Source organism: Eulemur rufifrons, chromosome 30 (genome assembly GCF_041146395.1).
Source record: "Eulemur rufifrons isolate Redbay chromosome 30, OSU_ERuf_1, whole genome shotgun sequence".
NCBI classification, from domain to species: domain Eukaryota; kingdom Metazoa; phylum Chordata; class Mammalia; order Primates; family Lemuridae; genus Eulemur; species Eulemur rufifrons.
The window spans coordinates 60,495,363-60,517,546 of record NC_091012.1 but is presented as its reverse complement, the minus strand read 5'-3'; the positions used below and the strand labels follow the sequence as shown (position 1 = coordinate 60,517,546).

The 22,184-nt window shown below is 38.6% G+C and overlaps 1 protein-coding gene across 3 annotated transcripts in view; it reads right to left on the bottom strand.

The window, feature by feature from the left end:
- Positions 1-16,566, bottom strand: part of AMMECR1 (AMMECR nuclear protein 1) — a 110,647-nt gene extending 94,081 nt beyond the window's left edge. For 2 of the 3 annotated variants that reach the window (XM_069463523.1, XM_069463525.1), the window contains exon 1: positions 16,056-16,542. In XM_069463523.1, coding sequence (XP_069319624.1) covers positions 16,056-16,528 — 473 coding nt within the window. In that variant the 5' untranslated portion in view covers positions 16,529-16,542. Of the gene's footprint in view, positions 1-16,055 lie in introns of all 3 variants that reach the window. The other variant, XM_069463524.1, reaches the window with a different exon arrangement.
- Between the last annotated feature and the right edge of the window lie 5,618 nt (positions 16,567-22,184).

Genomic DNA, 22,184 nt, shown 5'->3' with positions numbered 1-22,184 from the left:
GTACTTTAATTCTAATATGTGTGAATGAGTTGCTTAGTAAGGATGTCCTATCATTTCATTAGGCTTGAATATTTTCTTTACATTATAAACTACACAATAACTCAAGAAGTGATAAATATTTTGTTTTGGGGGAAAGAAAAGGCCCCCCAAATAAAGCAAATTTCTAGTGTTGGTGATTAACATAAAAAAAGGGCTAAGAGTCATAAAGCAGTGTTGGTTCTTTGCCAAAAGATATTAATTTTGGATAAGTTAAAGACTAATGTGTTAAATTCAGCTTTGACTCAGATCTATGAAATAAACAAGTCTGCCACGAAACATTTTATGAGAGAAATTACATGCTAAAATAGTATTTGTGCTTTTAAAGATAACTTATAATCCCTTGGGCTAGGTTTTTTCAAATCTGTTTTTCTTTATCTAAATTTTATTAATGTGAGGACACATCAAAATTTTCCATAAAAACAAAGAAAGGTATTCATTTTTAAAAATATTTAATGGAAAAATATTGTATATTTTGAAGTGCACAACGTGATGATCTATATATACACTGTGTAATGATTATCATAATCAAATTAACAAATCCATCACCATCCATGCTGTACATTAAATCCCCAGAACTTGTTCATCGTACAATTGAAACTTTGTACACTTTTCTCAACATGTCATCATTTCCCTTAGCACCCCACCCCAGACCCTGGCAAATACATTCTACTCCGTTTCTGTGAGTTCAACTTTTTTTAGACTCCACATAAATGTGATATCATACAGTATTTGTCTTTCTGTGTCGGGTTTCTTTCACTTAGCATGTTTTCCAGGTTCACTCGTGTTGTTGCAAATGACAGGATTTCCTTCTTTTTATGGCCGAATAATATTTCATTGTGTATATGTAGGTATATACACACACACCATGATTTCTTTATCCATTCTTCTGTCAACTGACACTTAGGTTATCTTGGCTATTGTGAATGATGCTGCAATAAACATGGAGTGCAGATATCTCTTCAAGCTACTGATTTGGTTTCCTTTGACTATATACCCAGAAGTGGGATTGGTAGATCATAAGGTAGTTCCATTTTTAATTTTTTGAAGAAACTTCATATTGTTTTCCATAATGGCTGTACCAATTTACATTCCCACCAACAGTGTACAAGGGTTCCCCTTCTCCACATCCTCGCCAACACTCATTATCTCTTGTCTTTTTGATTATAGCCATCCTAACAGGTGTGAGGTGGTATCTCATGGTTTTGATTTGCATTTCCCTGATGATTGGTGATATTGAGCACCTTTTCATGTACCTGCTGGCTATCTGTATATCTTTTTTGGAGAAGTATCTATTCAAATCAAAAGGTATTCCTTTTGTTTTCCAAATGTAGGCTATTTCAAGTGTGACAATAACATAATAGTCAATCAGTGTACTGTGGAAATTAATTTTCTATTATGGTGATATGTTCATTTATTTCCAACATAGGATTCTCATTGGTCCACAATCACTGGGCCAATAGATTAGATTAGATTTTTCAAACTTTTCAACTAATGAACACCATAGGCAAAGGAGATTAAAGGTATGAATGGGTAGGAATTGAGGAGAGTTACCATAAATGGCCCATCGCAAATGGCAAATTTCTTTGTAGTGCTTTACTTTTGTGAATTTTACATTCTACACTACAACATACCTGTGTTTGCTTCAATATCAAATTTATGTTCTAAGCTTTATTTTTCGAAAACTGATACTCCAAGAAGAGACACTAGGTTTACCCTGTGGCTTCATTTATCCTGTACCACACCACCACGTAGCTACAGGTTCCAATACGTTTCGATAAATTCTTCTTTCTTTCTTAATATGTCTACAGTCAGGGAGTCCAAGAATAGATTTCAGGGGGTTTCCAGTAATGCCCCAGTTTAAGAAGCAGACTTACACATTCCCAGCCAATGTTAGTTGATAATCTTTGAATATCCTTAAGAAGCCAGCACTACTGAAAGCTTCTATGAAAACCTGATGAAAGATATGAAACTTTTAATCAGAAAAATGCACTTACGCTCAAAATTTTGCATAAAATTTCATTATGTTTGCCAACCTTCTAAAATCCATTCTTAGGCACTGGATTAAAAACCCTTGAACACAGACATACTGGAAAAAAAGAAACATTTATCTAAAGATTTCAGAACCTACAGTTTAAAACAAAACAGTAGAAAAAGAAGAAATAAACAGTACCAAGTAATTTTCCAAACATCCCAATCTTCCACAGGAATGGAACCAGAGAGTAAAAGATAAGCAGGTAATTAAAGCGTATGCCATACCTCATTGAGAACCATAAACACATAGTCTTACCCTCCTGCGTACAGCTACATGTAGCCATGTCAGTCCCTAAATAACAATATTAAATAAGTCCACAAAGATCTTATGGTTTCAGTTATACACAAAGAGAAAAAGATATCCACTTCCAGGTAAGGCACAAAAGGGAACATGATGGAACATCTCACTTTTTCTCTGCTTTAAAATCTCCCTAGAAAAAATTCTAGAAAACTTTCTGATTTATACTGCCCTGAGTCCAAAACTGATCCAGTTAGTGTTTATACAGTCCTTTAGATACTCAAATCCATTGTTTGAAAAATTCGGAAGTCATAAATTTACAATCTCCCCACCCCCATCACTCCACCACCTCCCCAAAATGGAAAACCAGCAGGACCAGTAAACAACTTTCTAGATAATACAAAGTGGTAAACACTGCTAGAATTTAAGTGGGTAAAAATTCTATAATGCAGATGCTACCAGGCCTTCAACTATTCAAAGCTACTGCTCTTGAAAATGGCAAAGCTCCAGAGAGAAAATATGTTGAGGAAGGGGAAGAGAAGGGTCTTCCTAAATTTGTACTTCGAATTGCGGTGGAAGAGATTCGGAGTGAAAAGTATTCAAATAAACATAACAATTCTGAGAAAAATGAAAGCACCAGAGACCATGCTGGGCTGGTACAAATTATTTAAATTAGTAAAGGGTTAATGAAGGGTTATTACGAGATGGTGAATAATTATAACTCTTCATGAAAGTGAAAGAAAGCTTCAAGACTAAACCACTCCTCTTCTGTAAGAACTGACCTGAATTTCTCTAGACTGAACTGAAATAAACACAAGCAAAAGTTCTAAGAGCAGCCCGAGTATACAGGAACCAGGACCCATTGGACCTACACCCATTTTTTCACTTTAAAATGGGATTTGCTTGTTCTCTTGCCACAGTCAAAACAGCTAAAGACTGAGAACTCTGCTCTTTTTTTTTCTTCAAAGAGTAATCATTGTTCAACATAAAATAAAATATGCTCCTCTAATTTAGGAAACTATTTTAAAATTTTTATTCTAAATAGTAATATAAAACTTTTACAAAGTCTGTTTATATCGTTTGTTTTTAGAGTGGTAGCGTTCTTAAATAGTGCATGTTAAGAACCATAAGGACACACCATTAGACTAATTTATGTTTAAACAATTTCATAAATGACATCATTCAATAATTAGTATACAATCCTCCTAAAATTATTATAATCCCCAGTACCTACCTTATCTCAGTTAAATTTGCAATTGTCAAGTAAAATTTCTTCATTAATTTAGAGAGAAAAAAGTGGTTTAAACCATTTACTTCTATAATAATTAGGGTAGTTTATTTCTAAATTATACAATCTTTGCAGCCAGTCAATTTTTCCAACTTCACATTTGAGATGCTGAAGTTCAGAAGAAAATAGAACACTGAATATAAAAGGCACTCAGGCAAAGTGTGATATAACCAATGTTAATCTAACTGACTTATGATGAATGTCTACTGATGAATGAAAGCACTTTGTCCACACAGCAGACTCTTGCTTGAGTTGTTTCCCAGTCTCCAGTCCAGTCTTCATGACATTCACGACATTAAAGGAGCCGCTGAGGCATTATTAACTGGACAAAAGGGAAAATTTACTAAGAAAGAGGCAATTCATAGACCATTAATAGTTTAAAATTGTCAACTGGTAGATCTTCATTTTCCAATGCCTGAATTATAGCTACAATCTCCTGACAGGTCCCCTTTCTCACTAGGTTCTCCTCCATTTCGATCTACCTTTGATTGGTACCCACTGACCGCTATATAATGCTCCTTCTGACCTCTGTGTTTAAGTTGTTTCTCTGCCTAAAATGCTTTTTCCATCTATGAAAGTTCTATCCAGTCTGAATCCTGTTTTGTCCATGAAGCCCTCCTGTACAATCCCAGCCCACATCAGTCTATCTAAACAATGAGTCCTACAGACTTCATTGTCTCCATCACTCATTCAGCCACTGAATCATACGTGACCTCATTATTTGTTTCATGAATCTTGTCTCATCAATATGACTACAAGCTTTTTAAGGACATAAAGCATGGCTTTATGCCTATTTTATGAACCTCTCACCCATACCCAAAAAGGGGCCTAGCACAGTGTTCTGTCTACAACAGCTATATCATTTGTTGAACTGAAATATTAGAACTAGCCATAACAGGAAGAACAGTACTGGCTTTGAATAAGAGATACATACTGATGTAAAACACACTGTCTTAAGATAATTCTGGCAAATAAAACTTGAGGCTTGAATAAATATTCATTTTAAAACTTTGTAAGCAAAGGGGTAATCATGGTGGAAATTCTACTTTCTTATTTAGAACTGCAAAGCCATCTCTAAATAGAAATTAGAAACTGCTCCAAAATCCAAACTGATGCATTACAATTCAGTGGTAATATTAAAAACTGGCTACACCCCAGCTAATGAAAGAGAACCTCATACTGGTTGTGTAGACAACAGGGAAAACAAACAACTTTCAAGACTCATGACTTGACCATATCTATTATTTTACAGTTGCCACTCTGCCACATTTAGATGTGAGCTTTTCATTAGAAACAAGTGTGTACTCTATAAGAAATTCAAGAAGTGCTTAAATAGGCTGGGCGTGGTGGCTCACGCCTATAATCCTAGCACTTTGGGAGGCTAAGGCAGGAGGATCGCTTAAGGTCAGGAGTTCAAGACCAGCCTGAGCAAGAGCAAGACCTTGTCTCTACAAAAAATGGAAAAATTAGCTGGGCGTGGTAGTGAGCATCTACAGTCCCAGCTACTCAGGAGGCTGAGGCAGAAGGATCTCTTGAGCCCAGGAGTTCGAGGTTGCAGTGAGCTATGATGATGCCACTGCACTCTATCCCAGGCAACAGAGTGACACCCTGTCTCAAAAAATAAATAAATAAAAAAGAAGTGCTTAACTAAAGTGATTTATATATAGGGTGTCCCAAAAGTCGCCATACATAGGAAAAATGGTAAATTGTAGCTAAATGTATCTTTATATACAAAATACTCATTACAAATTTTTTCTTTGTATGGAGACTTTTGGGACACCTTGTATATACATATGGACTTAAAGGCCTTTACTTACAATATCCCATCATGCAATTTATCTTTTAATTTTCCATCTATCTAGAAAACATACACTCAGAAACATTCCTCAGAAACTGTCAAAACTGATGTTCTCTTGAATGCCTTAGTCCTTCCACCTTTAAAAGTGGGTGAACAAAGGCAAAGCTCCTTCCTACGTGTTAAAGACTTTTCCTTATATCATTATTAGCAAATTCATCAGAAAGCCCTAAAAGAACACAGGATGAGAAGAATAACCTAAATGGAAAGTGAGAAAATCAAGTTCTTTTCAAATACAAGCAGTTGTTACTAAGAATACTAATAGAGCAAATGATGAATACCAGGTCAAATACTAACTAAAATACTACTAGCTTGAAACACATTCGAAAATGGTTATTTCTGACTCTAACACCTTTAATATAGTTTATACATAATTTTCAATAAGTTTGGAAAATAAATACCTCAAAGCCTAAATTAGGCTTTCTCATAAATAGGTTGTGTGCATCTCTAATACATATTTGTAAGATTAACTGAAGGAGTCCCAAAATTCCTATGAAAAATGAGTTGCTTCAGGTAGAGCCACTATTATGTACCTTTAAAAAATAAGCTAAGCATAGTGCTTAGAGTTAATACTGTACCATATACTTAAAAATATGTTAAGAGCAGATCTCATGTTTTTACCACAATAAAAAATAAAATCAGCATACATGTATATGATTAAAGAAAAACTGATTAAACAAAAAATGGTTGACACTCTAGTTATCTGTGAGAATATAGTTTACAAATTAGGTTGACCATAGCAGGGCCTGTTAAGGTACAGAAAAGATGAGTATGTGCCTTTGTATGACTATACTCTGCAGTCAATCAGAAAGTATAGCTGGGTCTACCCATTATCTGTTCCATAATCTTTGTTATGGAGAATAACTGGGAGCAAGCTATATGAAAGAAATGTCATAAATCAAAGTAGAGGCTATTGATACATAAATATACAGGACTAAAAATAATATCTATCTTAATATCTGAGGATTTATAACTACATTCATAGACAAGTCAAGAAAAATAAGAAAGGATAATGACCAGAAAGTGGCTACATTTGTGCTGTTTTGGAGATACTAAGGCTACTTGTCCCACGGCTTCCAAACTTATGTAGAGGCCTCATTCTGATGACGTTGTACAAATAGTTTTCATTGTGGCCTCTTGGAAGTATTCAAAGGACCCATAACAGGTCCTCTTATTAAACTTCATGCTATGCATTTGCTTCTGCTAGGAATAATTATTTTTTCAAAAGTGTGTCATGGCCATTGATCCTAAAGGAGGGACATCTAGGTTTATATGATATAAAACATGTCTCTCGGAGTACTCCTGCTCCAGACCAGGTGCCCACTCTCCCTTTTCTGCCCTGAATCCAGGCTTCACCTCATTTAACTACAATTCATTTGTCTTCCTCCTCAATTCCCATGTGCCCTCTATTCCTGCCTCCAGCCCTGTATGACTCTCTTTCTCCACATAACCAAAGCTTTCAGTGTGGAAGAGTGGATTCCTGCAAAACAACTTGCCAGACAGGGCAATAGTTGGAGGAGTTTGTGGAGTAAAACACACCACAAACCACATATCACCTAATTAGTGTCAGAGAAATAGAAGGATTATCATTCCCATTTGTTCTTGGGAGAGTTTTCTGAATTGACAAGCAGAAGAGTGTGGGGGTAAATGGATCTGTAAACTGAACAAAAGATTTTAACCACTGACTGCCCTGTATCCACTCCTAACATCAAAGAGCTATTTCACAAAATCAAGTACCTGGCCAAGCTAGTGGCAAGTTCTTTGTTTTTTTGTTTTGTTTTAATGCAAAAGACACCGTGGCAAGTTTTTTTTTTTTTTATTTTTGTTTTTATCATGAGAAAATCCATGAAATGTGTTGAGAGTACCACTCTAACATGGAAAAAGGTCAGAAGACTTCATGAGATTCTTCTTTAGTGAATAAATCGCCAATGCCATCTTCTAATTACCATATTTAAAAAAGGACATAAAAATGCACCCTTCACCTAAACACTTACCTCACTGTTGTTCACAATCAGTACACACAGGGTACTTGCCTTACTACCATGAGGTATGTACTGAGGTTCAAGTTCTACCAGCTACATAACTTATCTGTACCCCAAACCACCTATACCTAATCATATGGGTGTTAGGCTACTATAAGCAATAATTATGTCACAGAGAAGAAACATACTAACATGACTAGTACACAAGCATTTCTTTGAGGCAGACATAGTGCTGTGTCGGGATCCCTGGCTAGGCCGACAGCATCAAAACCAAGTTTTCACAGATTCCATTCTATAAGAATGACTCAAAGATTCACTGACACCTGAAGCAATGCAGAGAATCTGATGTTACCACCTTGTAGCAATCCAAGATCCCAATAGAAGATATGTTACTAGAATTGTGTGTCATATTCTTACAGATCACATACAAAGTATATGGAAAGGCAAGGTGAACTATATAGGCTGTTAAGTCAATCTCACTACTTTCCATTACTAGAGAGCTGGTCAGCATCTTCTGGCAGGATATTGCATAATACAGTCAACTGTGCTCTCCCAGCATTGCATGTGGCTTTGGGTCACAGTGTGGATTATCTGTAAAATGAAACAGATAGGGGAAAGGCAAGAATCATCAAGACTATCACAGACCTTATTTTAAAAAACTAATATTAGTAAGCCTGAACTCAAGCACAACTTTTCACATATGCCCATCCACTGAAGATTGCACAGATCCTAAAGCAATATGGCTGATCCTGCCAATTCATAACATCCATCCTTCATTATTGAGGCAAAGCTGCAAAACAGATCCAGCTTGATTCAATCTATTTTACTTTCTAAGCTTAAGGACACAGAACCTAGAATGTAGTACCAAACACCACTTCTAGTCCTTCAGAAATGTCCTTTAATTGAAGTTCTGAAACTACAAGTTCCTGAGATGGTCTGCCACAAGGCTCTATTTAGCTCAAGGCTGTGTTACAATATACACATAAGGAAATATAAGAGTCACTGACTACTGTACAAATTGATAAACCTGAAGACTGAGGAAATGTACAAACCTACATTAGGGAAACCTAACATTCTACCAGGTATTTTTACTAGCAGTACAAAGCTGAAAATTATCACTGATCTCTACCTATTGGAGCAGTTCAAAGTCACAATTGGCAGGAAGGGGGCTGGGGTGATCCCAAAGGGTCAACCAAAACATCACAATAGTTCTGTCATTGCTCTGTGGTTCTGTTAATTAAAAAAAAAAATGACACTTGATAACTGCCAACACTTGGAACTACACATAGGAAGAAATCTGATTTCACCTGCACAACCATTTGTTTCTTTCCATTTTCCCCCTGATGTTTTTTCATGGCACCACCATCCTCCCGGTTGCCCAGGCTTATAAACTCTGAATCACGTTCAAAGCCTCTCTCCCTTTTACTTCGCCCAGCAATGGGAATTCCTTAGATTTTTTTTTTTTCTGCAATGCCTCTTTACTCACATGCAGTCACCTAACTTCAGGTCTTCATACAAAAGCTATCCCAGCTATCTTTATAGTTGATCCAAATTATATAAACCAACATGTCTTCTCCTCCTTTCTCCTAAATTAGATACAGTTGGGAATAGGTGAAGAAGGGGAGGTGAGTATTCTTATACCTGTGATCAAATTTCATAGCCATTCCAACAGAACTGTTGAACAAACTTTTCCTGAGCACAAGAATAGCTAGGCACAGAGCCAAGAAAAGAAGAGGCAATGATGAAAGTCAAAAAACAGGTGAGCTGCAATCTTTCCACTCCTACACAAAACCTGGCCCTAGAGTACAAGTCCTTGCATATGCTGATAACTTCTTCCAATTCTTAATTTTGCCATGCTCCTATATTCACAAACTCTGCCCCTGGGGTGACTTTCCCAGTTTTCAATGCCAGTTTTCCTACTGCCCTCATAACCTTAAGCTGGGCTGATCTCTTCTAGCTTCACACTCTTCTTCCAATTCATCTGACATTCTGAAGGACTCTTGTACAAATACTGTTCTCGTCCTAATACAAGAAACTATAACCAGATGCAAAATCTCTTATCCAGCCTTCCCAGAGAGTTCCCAAAACAACTTTTAATTTCCTTGAAGTTTTATGATCTTAGAGACCAGAGCAAGGGGAGTGGTATGAAGAATGCTGAGAGTGCAAGTTGCTGACTGAAGACAGCTGCTGGGAATCCCCAATTACTGTGGCAAGGGGTGTGGTGGTGACAGCAACTGGTTTGAGAACAGCCAAGTAAGACTTCAAGATTCACTGGTCATAGGGACTCTTTACCAATAATCTCTGTACCTTTCTCCCATTTAAAAACTTGGTTCAAGTTATCCCTCCCAAAAGCCTTCTTCCTGACCACTCTCCTTTATTCCATGTCATTCCTATGCTTTTGTATTTTATTTATATGTTATTAATTTATAATCATGTATATGTTGCTCTGTAAGCATTTTAAGCATCTTCAATATTTGTATCATATCTTGAACAAGATTGTAAGCTCTGTGAGGATAAGACTACTTCTTCTATTTCACTAGTTTCCAACCATGGAACTCAGCATAATGTATATGCTTTTAAAAAAAACGGTGTTTTTTTTTTCCAGTGACATATAATTTCCACTCAGCTATTCAACATTAACATTTTTAAGGTTGAGCAAGTTTGAAAGTATGATACATTAAGAGCTGTAGAAAATACACCCACACTTGATACAAAAGATGCCACTTATAGTTGGACCAAACATAAAATATGCTCCAACCAGCTATACTATTACATTATACTTCTTCCACTGGGTTCTTTTCTTTATACTACATAAGCTTGTGGGTCATTTTTGCTCTTAGCAACACTAACTACAGAAGCTCAACTCTAAATAAGTTTACTGTTGGGAATCTACTCTTCCCACCTACACAACCACTGGCTTCCCACACTGTCTCCAGTGTCCTGTGAGCAACTGCCCAATTACTGATTGTGGAAAGACAGCTTACACATTGAAGGTCCATTCTTGGCAGCCACTGGGTTTTACTGCTGGTCCTCACTCACTTAGCTTAATTGATTCAGAACAGTATCAAAAAGAGACATTATTACACAAGTTTGAAAAAGAGACTATTTAAGAAAATTTAAATGTAAAAGCCCTGGTCATTGTGCTGCTTTATAACAGGCAAGCATGTGTGACATCCAGAGTACAGAATAACGCCTATTGAAATCGGGAAAACTTGGGAACTTTGACTAATCTCATTACACAAGTTTTAGTGTTTCGCACATATAAATTCCCAAAAAGTAAAATTATCTATAAATGGAAGTGTAACTGACTTCAAAAATATAATCCATTGCAGTAAAAGATTTTAGTATTTGTAACACAGCTCAATTTCAAAAAGTGTAGAGTTTTTAAAAGACAACAATGTGAATGTTAGTATGTTTCTGAGAAACACATACTTAGAAAAACAACTCATGCATGTGTTAACAGAGCATTTTTCACTTTTTCAGTAGTAGTCTTTTTCCCGTTGCACTGAGAGATCCCAGCAGAGATTCCTTCTTGGCTTTCACCCACTAACTGAAACCTGAATGCAGCACAAACACAATTCATAAGTAAGAAAAATTATGAGCTAGATTGTCACTCCCTTTGGCCATATGGGGAGAAGGTAAAATAAGCAATGAATATTTATTTTATATTTTTCTAAATATACCTTGCCCTACATACACCTTTATGCATGGATATAAAAACAATTTTGTAATTTATATTTCTCCATCCTTCCACTTCAGTCACTGACAATTTTTACAGCATAAATGACAACTGGGAACATGCCTGCCTTCTTTTCTCTCAGTAAAACAGGATATCAGCTTGACCTCCAATGGAAATCAACATTGTTGAAAACCATATTATACCTTCAAAAAGGCTCAACAATTTTTCAGACAATATTTTTCTTTTTTACATTGTGACCAGGGAATGGAAGTTAGTACTATTATGTTAGCATGGATAAGGAAATCTGTCCTGGCCTAGTAGAATCATCCGCGATAGACAGATACATCTTCTGGCTACGCTGGTCAGTCTTCATCAAAAAAGACATAAAAGAAATGTAATAGCTTATGTTTAAAATGTTTAATATCACTTTAACTTGAGCTGCATTATCAAATCATCTTTTTGACAGTGCAATAGGATTGCTACTGTTCTGGTGAAACAAAATGCCTACTCCCCTAACATAACCGAACTCCTCCCAAGCATGCTGAAACCAGTAATTTGACTACTGTGGCAAGACGAGAAAGAGTTAACTGCTCAACACTTGATCAGAATCTCTCAAAATCTGCAAATCCAGGAGTGTATTTTTTAAAAAATACATTTTATTCAATGCAATAGAAAACCACACTTATTGACATTTAATAGTAAAGAATCTTCTACATGCTATGGTCTATGCAGAACGCAGTGTTACGTTAACTTCAAAGATGGTAAGATGATTAAAATAAAAAGTTCACAGGATGTGACATGCAACACAGCATTAAAGACATAAGACTGAACAATCCCAGGGCCTTAGCAGGATCCTTTTATATTTCTTTGTTAATATGGGAAATTCTTAAAATGAAATCCAGCAAGCATAAGCATAAATAAAAGCTTTTAAAATCTTTTTAGTTAGCTAATCATAAAAGCATTTAATGGGAACAAAAGGGGGCTTATTAAAATCAATATAACTCACTTTAAGATATCATATCTGTGCTATTTTTAACTCCTAAAATATACCCCTCACATTTAACAATTTCTGAAAAAGGGGCCTAAAACTCATACCACAGGCTTCCAAAAGTCACCCTCCCCCCATCCCCACCCCGAACCTCAGACTCTTAAACTCTTGGCAGCACTCAATCTCCTGGGTGCTAAATTAGAATGAACATAATAAAGGATAGTGACATAGAAGCAGGAAGTTTAATACTGGAAACTGGCAGCAAAAACTGCCATTCCCTTACAGTTGCTCAAGTACTTATTCAGGTCCTCACTTCTCTCTAACCCAGTGGTTCTTAACGTGTGGCCCTGGGAACTGTAGCATCAGCATCACCAGGGAACTTGTTAGAAATGCAAATTCATAGCCCCACCCCACACTGACTGAATCAGAAACTCTGGGAATGGGGCCCAGCAATTTGTGTTTTAACAAGCACTACAGGAGATTAGGAGGTACTCTAAAGTTTGAGAACCAGTCCTCCACAAACTTTAATGTGCATAAGAATCACCTGCGGAGCTTGTTAAAATGCAGATTCTAATTCAGCAGCTCTGAGGTGGGGCCTGAGAGCCTACATTTCTAACAAGTTGCCAGGTGATATCTTCTGCAGACCACATTGCAAGTGTTTCCCAAATCAGATGTTTACCAAAATTACCCAGGGTGCTCATAAAATACGAATTCCAAGGCCCCACCCCAGACCAAATTAATCCCAATCTCAAGACCTAAATAGAATATAACTGGTGGTTCTCCACCTCAGGGGCACATTAAAATCACCTGGGGAGATTTTACTAATCCTGATTCCCTGGCCCCATCGTAGACCAATTAAATCAGAATCGCTGGGGCTGGGACTCAGGCATCTGTGCAGCCAAGGTTGAGAATAACTACTCTAGAGTCCAACTGGCTCAACACCTGGCACAGTGGATCCCTTTATAGTAGCAAACAGGTTCCTATAAAATGGCTATCTGGGCTCCCTGACACATAAATCCAAGAGTTCTGATTTTAAATAGTAAAATGCACCTAAAGTTATGTTTTTCTTATATCTTGAACCATATTTCTGTGGACAAACCTGTCTGTACAATGCTCTCTGCAATGGGGGTAGGTACTCAAAAAACAGCAACAGTGAAGAATTTGTGTCCATACAGCCTGTTCATACTGACATCCCCCCGACCCTGAAGCATATACATCACTAGAAATTTCTAATAACCTTTCACAGTGGAAGTGTAACTGATGGATATATAACTTCTAAACCTATAAAAAACAGATTTAACCAGTTACAGACATTCTGAGAGAAAGGTCCTAGAAAGGGACAAAAACTGTGCTTTTACATATGAGAATGTGAAATTGTCAAAAGCACATCTTCTGGGGGACAAAGACAAGACCTGAAACACACTGCTCATTACACCATACTAATAACTCTGAGGAAAAAAAATCTCAGTATGTCTACTTATGTCTTATGATACCTAGCATAAAGCCACACTAATAGCTACACAATGCTGTTAAATATGCAAAACAAAGAAAAATGTGTGGTGGTTACTAAGGCACCGTCAAATGACTACAGTTATTCCTCTCCCGTAATCAAGAAATTTTCCTGAATTTTCCACAGTACACCTCAAAATTGAGTTTAAGATAAATGAAAATAAGACACAGTCCTCTTCCCTACTTGGTCATATTCCGTGTCTGCTCTAGTTGTTTTGCAGAAAACATGATACATTCAAGGCCTGCTAAATGATAATAGTTCTTATTTTTCCACCACTGTTTCATAGTGGTCAAAAGTGTGTCTTATTTATCTGTTTAATTCCATGAAAAATCCAGCAGCTAGGGTATTAGAGGAGAACAATATCTAAATACATGTGCAAAGTGGCTACTGATAAAATGGTATTTTCAAAAGCATTTTCTGTATGAACTGGTCAAGCCCACTTTCCTTTTAAAATTCTTGTTATAGTCATTGAGTTAACCCAAACTCACTTTAAAATGTGTGAAAATAGCACCTCCTGAAAGTGTGTTCTCATATGCTTTGGAGCAATGGAGCGTGAATACTAAAACAGCCTTTGCCAAACTCATGTAACAGCTCAAGAACTAAACAGGAGTGAATTTTTGCAGTCCCATGACTTTGCAGAGCCAAGCTAAGTATCATCCCAGGACTAGCTTTAATACATCACAGACATCCAAGAGAAGGCAGAAAAGTCACAAATAAGTGACTCAAGCTAATAAATATTTCATAGATTTTTTTTACACGGCAGTCTTTGCAAAATGAATTTTACTTCTTAACCAAAAAAATAATCTGGCTAAGTAAAGGTGTGGACTTAGGATTTAAGCTCCTAGAATTAACACTGTGAAATTTATAAAGATATTTAATTTATTTGACAAAGTGTCCTCCTGGATGCCCTTTCATGCATTTCTGATGAACCAATGCCCAAAGATGAACTAAGTCTAAAAGAAAATGCACAGACTACAGAAGAGTCATACAAAATTAAAGACACTTAAAGTATCAAAGCCAAAGAAAACAATACAAATGCACAATTTCCAGGACACTTTATTGTAATTTCCACTTTACGTATTAATATTTTTAGTCTAGGCAGAAGTGTTTACACTTATGCAGTAGTCCTGTCCCCTAATCTCCCAAAATGAAAAGAAGCAGTTTAAAAAGAACATCAATTCAGGTATTTATGATATGGAGGACAAGGAGCACTTGTCTTAGCTAGGAAAAGGGTTGATGCCCTTCAGTACTAGTTTCACTGAAATTTTTCTATATTTTTCTTGTTGATGCTAAGTACTCGTAATAAAAGCAATGATCCTTTTTCCCATTCTGCCCTCTCTTGGTCTTTACATTCTGTCTAGCATTTAACTCAAAGTCAGTTTACACTCAGTTTACACTCAGTTTAAAAAAAAAACAAAACAAAACATATGTCCCATCTCCCACACATCCAAATGGACAGGAATTAGCATTAACCTGGCTTTTAGCTATAACAATGCTATTTTAAACAACTGCAACCACACACTTGAAGGGCAAAATAATTAAAAGTACAAAACCAGAAGAAACCATAAAAATTCCTACACATTTACTGTTCGATTGTTTGACTATTTTTTAAATCGTCGAGTATAACATAGATTTCTTAAAAGTGAAATCGACACAAAAACAAATGTACGTTAATGTACAAACGGACAGTGGCTCTGTGGGGACAGCTCTCTTTGAATGAGCTATTACCCAGACGGTGGAATGAAAAAAAAAAAAAAGGTCTCACTCTTCAAATGTGAGGAAGCCGGCGGTGCGCTCGCTTCACTAGAAACACATTTTAATGGATATGTTCAGATAAAAATAGGTAGTAAGGGAAAATGTGTTTTAAAAAACCTCCCCCCTTCCAACGGCACAAGGAACCCCAGAGGAAAAGATGGGTAACCTCACAAGCTCCGGAGCTAAGTTCCATCACGAGCAGAACAGAAGTTGGATAGCTGCTATTTTTCACCCAGCAATGGGATAGTAGCTCTCCAAGTGCAAGGTACGCGGGACAGGAATACCGGCGGAGCTTTCACTTGGAGTAATATAAACCAAAGTGAGGAGAAGTCAATACCTTGAGTAATCCAAATCTACAAAATTACCCGGGTGGGGTGGGGGAGTAGTAAGGGGTTGCGAAGTACAGAAGGAAAGGGTAAAAACTCCTGGAAGTTATCGCAAAGAAAAAGCGAACACTTCTGGGAACCACGGGGCCATCCCTTGTAGCAGCACCCTGCTCCAAGTGTGGGGTGCTTGCCTCGGAGGGCAGAAAGCCGCAGGGTGCCCTTACTTAGGTCGAGTGGCTCCGGGGGACCGGACAGCTAGAGGGGTAGGGGCAGACGGCGGCGGGGAGGAGGACTCGCACTTTGCCTCAACTCTGAGTCCCATCCCGAGCGCAAAGGAGAGGGCGGCAGAGGGCACGGTACTCACTAGGGCTCGTTGGTGAACCGGGGGGTCCGGGGCTGCTGGTATCCGTACAGGTGACAGTAGAGCACATCGAAGCAAAAGCAGCACATCTCTGCTGACACCACCATCTTCCGGGAGCCCGGCGATGAGGACGAGGCGGCAGACGATAAGGAGGGCGAGGAAGAGGTGGCGGCGGCCGGGGTAGAAAGTAGGGTCCCCACTCCGCAGCTCGGAGGTGGCGACAGGGAGATCCCCCCGCCGCCGCCGCCGCAGCCCTGGGGGGGAGAGAGGGTACAGCCGCTGCCGCTACCTCCTCCAGCTAGACCGCCCAGCCCGTTGAGCCGCGTACCGGCGCCTCCTAGTCCCAGCTCCCCAGCTCGGCACTGGCTCTCTCCGCTGCAGTGGGAGGAGGAGGAGGCGCCACCACCGCCACCCGAGCCAGAGGGGGGCGAACTGGACAGTTTCTGCTTCTTCACCCCGCAGCAACCCGCCGCCATCTTGGAACGGTCTCCCCCACGCAGCGCTTCCGACCCATAAGTGAGGCGAGCTGACGGCGGGGGCGAGCACGCTGCGGCCCCGGCCGCCGGGGGCGCGCCAGGGGCTCTCAGGGCGCGCGCGCGCCGCTCCCCAGCCCGGCTGCCCGGCCACGCGGCTGCCCTGCGCGCCCCCGCCTCGGCGCGCGCCCCGCGCTGTCTCGGCTGGGCTCCTAGCGCCTGTCCCGCCCAACTCGCGCCTCCGATCCGCAGCCCCATCCCAGCCCCAGCCCCAGCTCCAAATCCTGTGGCGGCAGAGGATGGAAGACGGGAAGCCGATTAGAAAGGAAGGTGAAGGAAACGAGAGCGAGACTGTGGAGAATGGGAGCAAGGGGTGGAGGTGGGCACGCCAGGGGACGAAGGAGGGAAAGGGAAACTAGTGACAAGGGGGGGAAGAAAGGAGAAAGTCCAAAGTAAGCATCCAAGTCCCAAAGTACGGCTCGATGGTCCCAAAGCACGGCTCGATGAACTCCGCTGCACCTAGTGCTAGTGACACTTGAACACAGTTACGTGGAACCTGAGCCACCCGGCCTCCAATACACTGGTTTCTGAACGTTGGCGTGTGAGCAAGCAGGTGCTCGCTCAGAGCTCCACACCTGAGACCGCCCCTGTAAAGTATGTACAAAGCAGTCAGGGAAATGGTTGTGCTGCGTTGTCTTTAATATCAACCTAAGCACACACCAGGGGTTTTCCGAGATTATAGTAGAAAAGCAATACTCTTTCCTTTCCTTATCAACAAATACTCAAGCTCGAGTGAATTTATATATCTTGTACTTGTTTCCTCAACTTTCCCTCCTAGCCCCGTGAAAAAGTTTAAAAGCGAAAAATAAAGTCCTAGCCAACACCTCAGTGGTTCAAAGATGTTAATTATGCTTTTGGACTTGCAGTGGTGGGCTCTTTGGGGTTTTGGTTTTGTTTTTTGGCTTGGGGAAAAAAACGATTAGGAACATATCTGTACTGCACAGGTCTTAGAGGTAAATTGGGCAGGTAGTGTACTTAGTCACAAGTTGAAAGGTTTTGTTCACATATGTAATTAGTTCTTAATATTCATTTTTGAAATTTCTAAATTAAAAATGCTTGGATGCATAACAAAAGCAATCCATGTAACCAAAAACATTTGTACCCCCGTAATATTTTGAAATAATAAAAAAATACTTCAATGGAGGAGGACATGTATGATTGAATCAATTGGGCACCTAAGATGCCCCTTAATAAAAAAAATAACAATAATCAACTGTTAAAATTCATAGAAATGAACCTGATAGAAATAGAAAGTATAAGTTATTTGCATTGTGTCTACACCATGCCAAAACATCTAGACAAAGTCAGGTATCTGCATATTTGGAAACTGAAGACTGATTGATTTTGTCACCTTTGATCTAAGTGTGTGGGATCTTGCAAATAGGGAGCTGTTCATTCCACTCAGGAAAAAAAAAAAAAGAAGTGTATTCATTCAGTAAATATTGAGCCTCTGCACCATACTATGTGCACAACACTGTACTTCTGTTGAAATCCAGGGCATACACAGGAAGTATGCTTCCCACTCACAAAGAGTTTATGAATTAAGTCAGATATGTTGTCCATAATCAGATAAGTAGCTACTATGTATTGAACATTTTTAGGTGCCCAGTATCATGCCTCATCTCACCCCATAATCCTTCAAAATAATATCTTATTTGATCTTCACAGCAATGCTCTGAAGTTGCTCATTTACAAATGAAGCAATTAAACCCCAGCAGTAACTTGGCCAACATCACACACCTAGAAAGTAACAGAGCCAGGATTGGAATGCAGGCATGTCTCATTCTAAAAAACCATGCTATTACGCTATACTGCTTCTCAATAGCAATATATGATAACAAGGTTGGTGATGGACAAAAGAGAGCGACATTAAACTGCAGCAGGTGGAACTGAGGTTAAACAAAAATAAAGTATTTATGGAAAGATTGAGAGACACTAAAATATGTTAACAAAAAAAGATAAGGAATCTCCTCCACCCAAAATTTTATGAAATAAATCAACTGTCTGGGATGATTAAATGCAGCCTAAAAACAAAAGAGATCGTTTAATTGGTTTGTGATATGTGATTTCATCCTCAAATCTCATCACTGCTAGAACTAACCTTATATTTGAGGCAAATAACAATTCACTGTCAACTACTAGTGGAGTAAAAAAATGCCTTAAATTTTTTTCTATGTTGCAGAAGAAAGCAGATTGGTTTATTTTGTTTTGTTTTTTAAAGCACCACAACAACTAGTATGTTGTTAGGATGTTTTGTTTTGGACTTTATCCTTAAATATCACAATCTACCTTTCAATTTGTTTTGAGACTGGATTGAATACAATACCAGGCAATAGGTACAGATTTACTCTTGTTTGAGACTGGACTGAATACAATACCAGGCAATAGGTACCGATTTACTCCACACCCCACTTAAGTGATCACTTCTAGAGTAGAACACCAGAGCCATTCAATGACATCACACAACAATTTAGCACAGGAAGCAAAGTAGGATACCATGGATCGCTGCTTCTGCTAGGGGAATTTAGGAAAGCAGAATGTAATCTCCCAATTTAGAATTTGGCCAGTAGACAAGAGTCTAACGCCCCTACTCTTGTGAAAATAGCAAGGAATCTTTAATAAGCACCAGTAGTCATGTCCTTAGTTCTGCACTACATCTAAAAGACAAAGCTCTATCATGGCTATTGTGCCAGGCTAAGGGACTGATGCAATGGGAAACCCAAAGACAAGCACACCCCAGCTGAATTACAAAAATAGCTTTTCCCCCAAGGATTTTTAATTCCAACTCCAAACCTCATCAGCATAAAGAAAATAGACAAACCCAAATGTGATTATTGCAGAAAAGACATCATTACGTGACCGCTAGGGTTTACTATCTAAGTACTTTGTTGTATTGGCTGCCTAAAAGAGGGGGAAAAAAACACTAACCTTTTTCTTTGTGTTAACTTCCCCTGAGCTTGGCTCATCTCCCATACTAACTTTGAGCCTCAAGATGCTTTGTAAATCCTCTGGCAAGTCGTGGTGGTAGTGGTAATGCCTCCTTTTAGCCTTTGAGGAAATGCCTCTCCTGGCCTTGTTTACTTGAAAAGTCACCAGCATAGAAATAAACATATTTCATTCAAACAAAAATGAAATCCACAAAACAAATTCTGTAAAAATGTTTCTCTCCTTTTTTTTTTTACATCTATGCAAAGTGCACACTGGACTGGAAAACTGACCTTGCTCAGGATTCTCTTGACTTGAAGTATAAAGGTCAAAATATGATAGAGCACATGTGTTTCTACCCACTGCTGATACTGGAGTGCAGTGATAATACCCTCCAGAAGAAACGTTAAGGTGCCTTCTGCTCTTTGTAACTGACTGTCAAGCTGGGAGCTAAAGATTCTATGTTTCTTTTAGATAAAATAAAGTAAATAGGCCATAGTATCTTTGTCAACAAAACACATTGAAATTGTAAGTGTTTCTGCTTCTGCATTTGCCTCAAAATTACTTTTAACTAACTCTTGTCAAAGCTTTGTTTCACAACTGTGGAGAAACTACTGGAACAGAGCTTACGCATATTATTCATTATGAGATAAAACTAGAAATTGAATTAAGCCCAATAGTTACTGATTATATTATCATTGCCTCAATTTATTCTCATGTTTACAACACAGTTATTTTTCATTTTAGAAAACAAGAATAATTACAGTTTCCTAAGGTAGTGAACTTAATGTTGCAAAATTATTTTCTTACGTTTCTGGAGCTGGGGGTGAGATGAGGAAAATTCACATAGTTCATTGAAAAAAAAAACCATACCAATTATGCCTAAACAAGTGTTATTTTTATCTTCTGTCATCAAACTTTCTCAACTGTCATCCTTGAACAACTGCAGAATGTAATATTCTTAGCTACCACTTTGATCTAACCTTGTACACATATAACACATGGTTGTGGTGGTGGAGGTGGTGATCAGTTCCCTTTTATATCTGAGTGAATATGTGAGTAAATACTGGAATTCTTTACCTACTTGTCAATTCAAATTGATCAGTTTTTGTTTTCCTGATTACAAAACAGATCTTTGCCTCCTAAAGAACCATGATCTATCTTGCACACTTTTCTAGTTGTTTCATTTACATCTTCTATTGTCAATTGGAGTGCAAACTAATTGAATGTTGTTTTGCTAACTATTTCTTTGAGACAAGGTTCTATAAACTCTAATGAGATTTAGATATGCTAATATCTACTCTGAATGTGGAAGTATTAATAAGGTTAGTTCATACATTGGAGAGGAAAACTTTTTAGGGAGGAGATAATCAAAAAGAGTATTATTTGGGGTAGTTAGAGGACTTGTGGGAAACCAAAACATGAAGGTGTCTACTATAGCTTGGAAAATCTTTACTTGACTATTTTTCTCTTTTCTCTCTTTTTAAAAGGATTCATCTACTACTCTCTATGCATATACGGGGGTGTGAAAATGTATATACTACAACCCAGCTGTGCCTCACCTACAACCAATATATAAACTATACAACTAAACTATATCTAAACTATAACTAAAAATGTAGTTGTTTTCCTGTAACTAATCTCATTGTGTCCTGAAGCACCTATCCCAGTTGGTTGGAAGCACAGGTTGGGCAGGGTGAAGATTAACACTGTCAATTAAAATACAAAAGTCTGTTCTGAATTAAAAGTCTCTTTTGTGCAAATATTTGATTTAAAGTTCAAACTCACTTATGGCACTGAGGAGTGGAAATCTGATCCCCATAACTTCTGCTGGATCCTGGTTGAAGTATAGTTCATTTTGCCTCACTATATCCACTGCTTAAATGTCTACAATTTACAGCTTATTCTCTCAGCATGAGTAATGCACAATGATTTTGTCAGGAAGCTCAGCTGTCTCTCCTAACTTACCATTCAGGGTTCCTACCACAGATCCTTGTGGTGTCTCTAACCCTCCAAACTTCGGCCAGATCCACCAGCCAGCCTCTGACTTTGGCTATCCACCCTACAGCTTCTTCTTTGGGGCTGTTCACCCCATGCCACAACAACTGCCTGGCAAGTAGGCTGCTGCTTAATCCTCAGCTGCCTTCTACGTCCTCCACAAGATTCCACAAGGAATTCTGGATTTTTTTTTCATGCCTCTTGATGGGCCTCTAAAACACCCAAACTGCCATGTCTACTACAGATACCTCACGGTAGCATGTGGCTTCTGTAAGGGACTTGAAATTTCCCAAGCTACACTCTGCTCTGTGGTTCCCCCAGACTTCTCTGGTTGTTTCTTTCTTCTTCTTTTTATTGAGATATAATTCACAAAGCATAAAATTCACCCATTGAAGTTTTACAATTCAATGTTTTTTTTAGAATATTCATGTACTTGTGTAGCCCTCAACATGATCAATTTTGGAACACTTCTACCACCCCCAAAAGAAACTCTGTATCTATTAGCAGTTATTCTTCATTGCTTCCCTCTCACTGCAGCCACAGGAAACCACTAATCTTCTTTCTGTCTCTACAGATTTACCTGTTCCGGACATTTCCTATAGGTGGAATCACACAACACTTGCCCTTTTCTGTCTGGCTTATTTCACCCAGCATCATGCTTTTGAGGTTCCTCCAT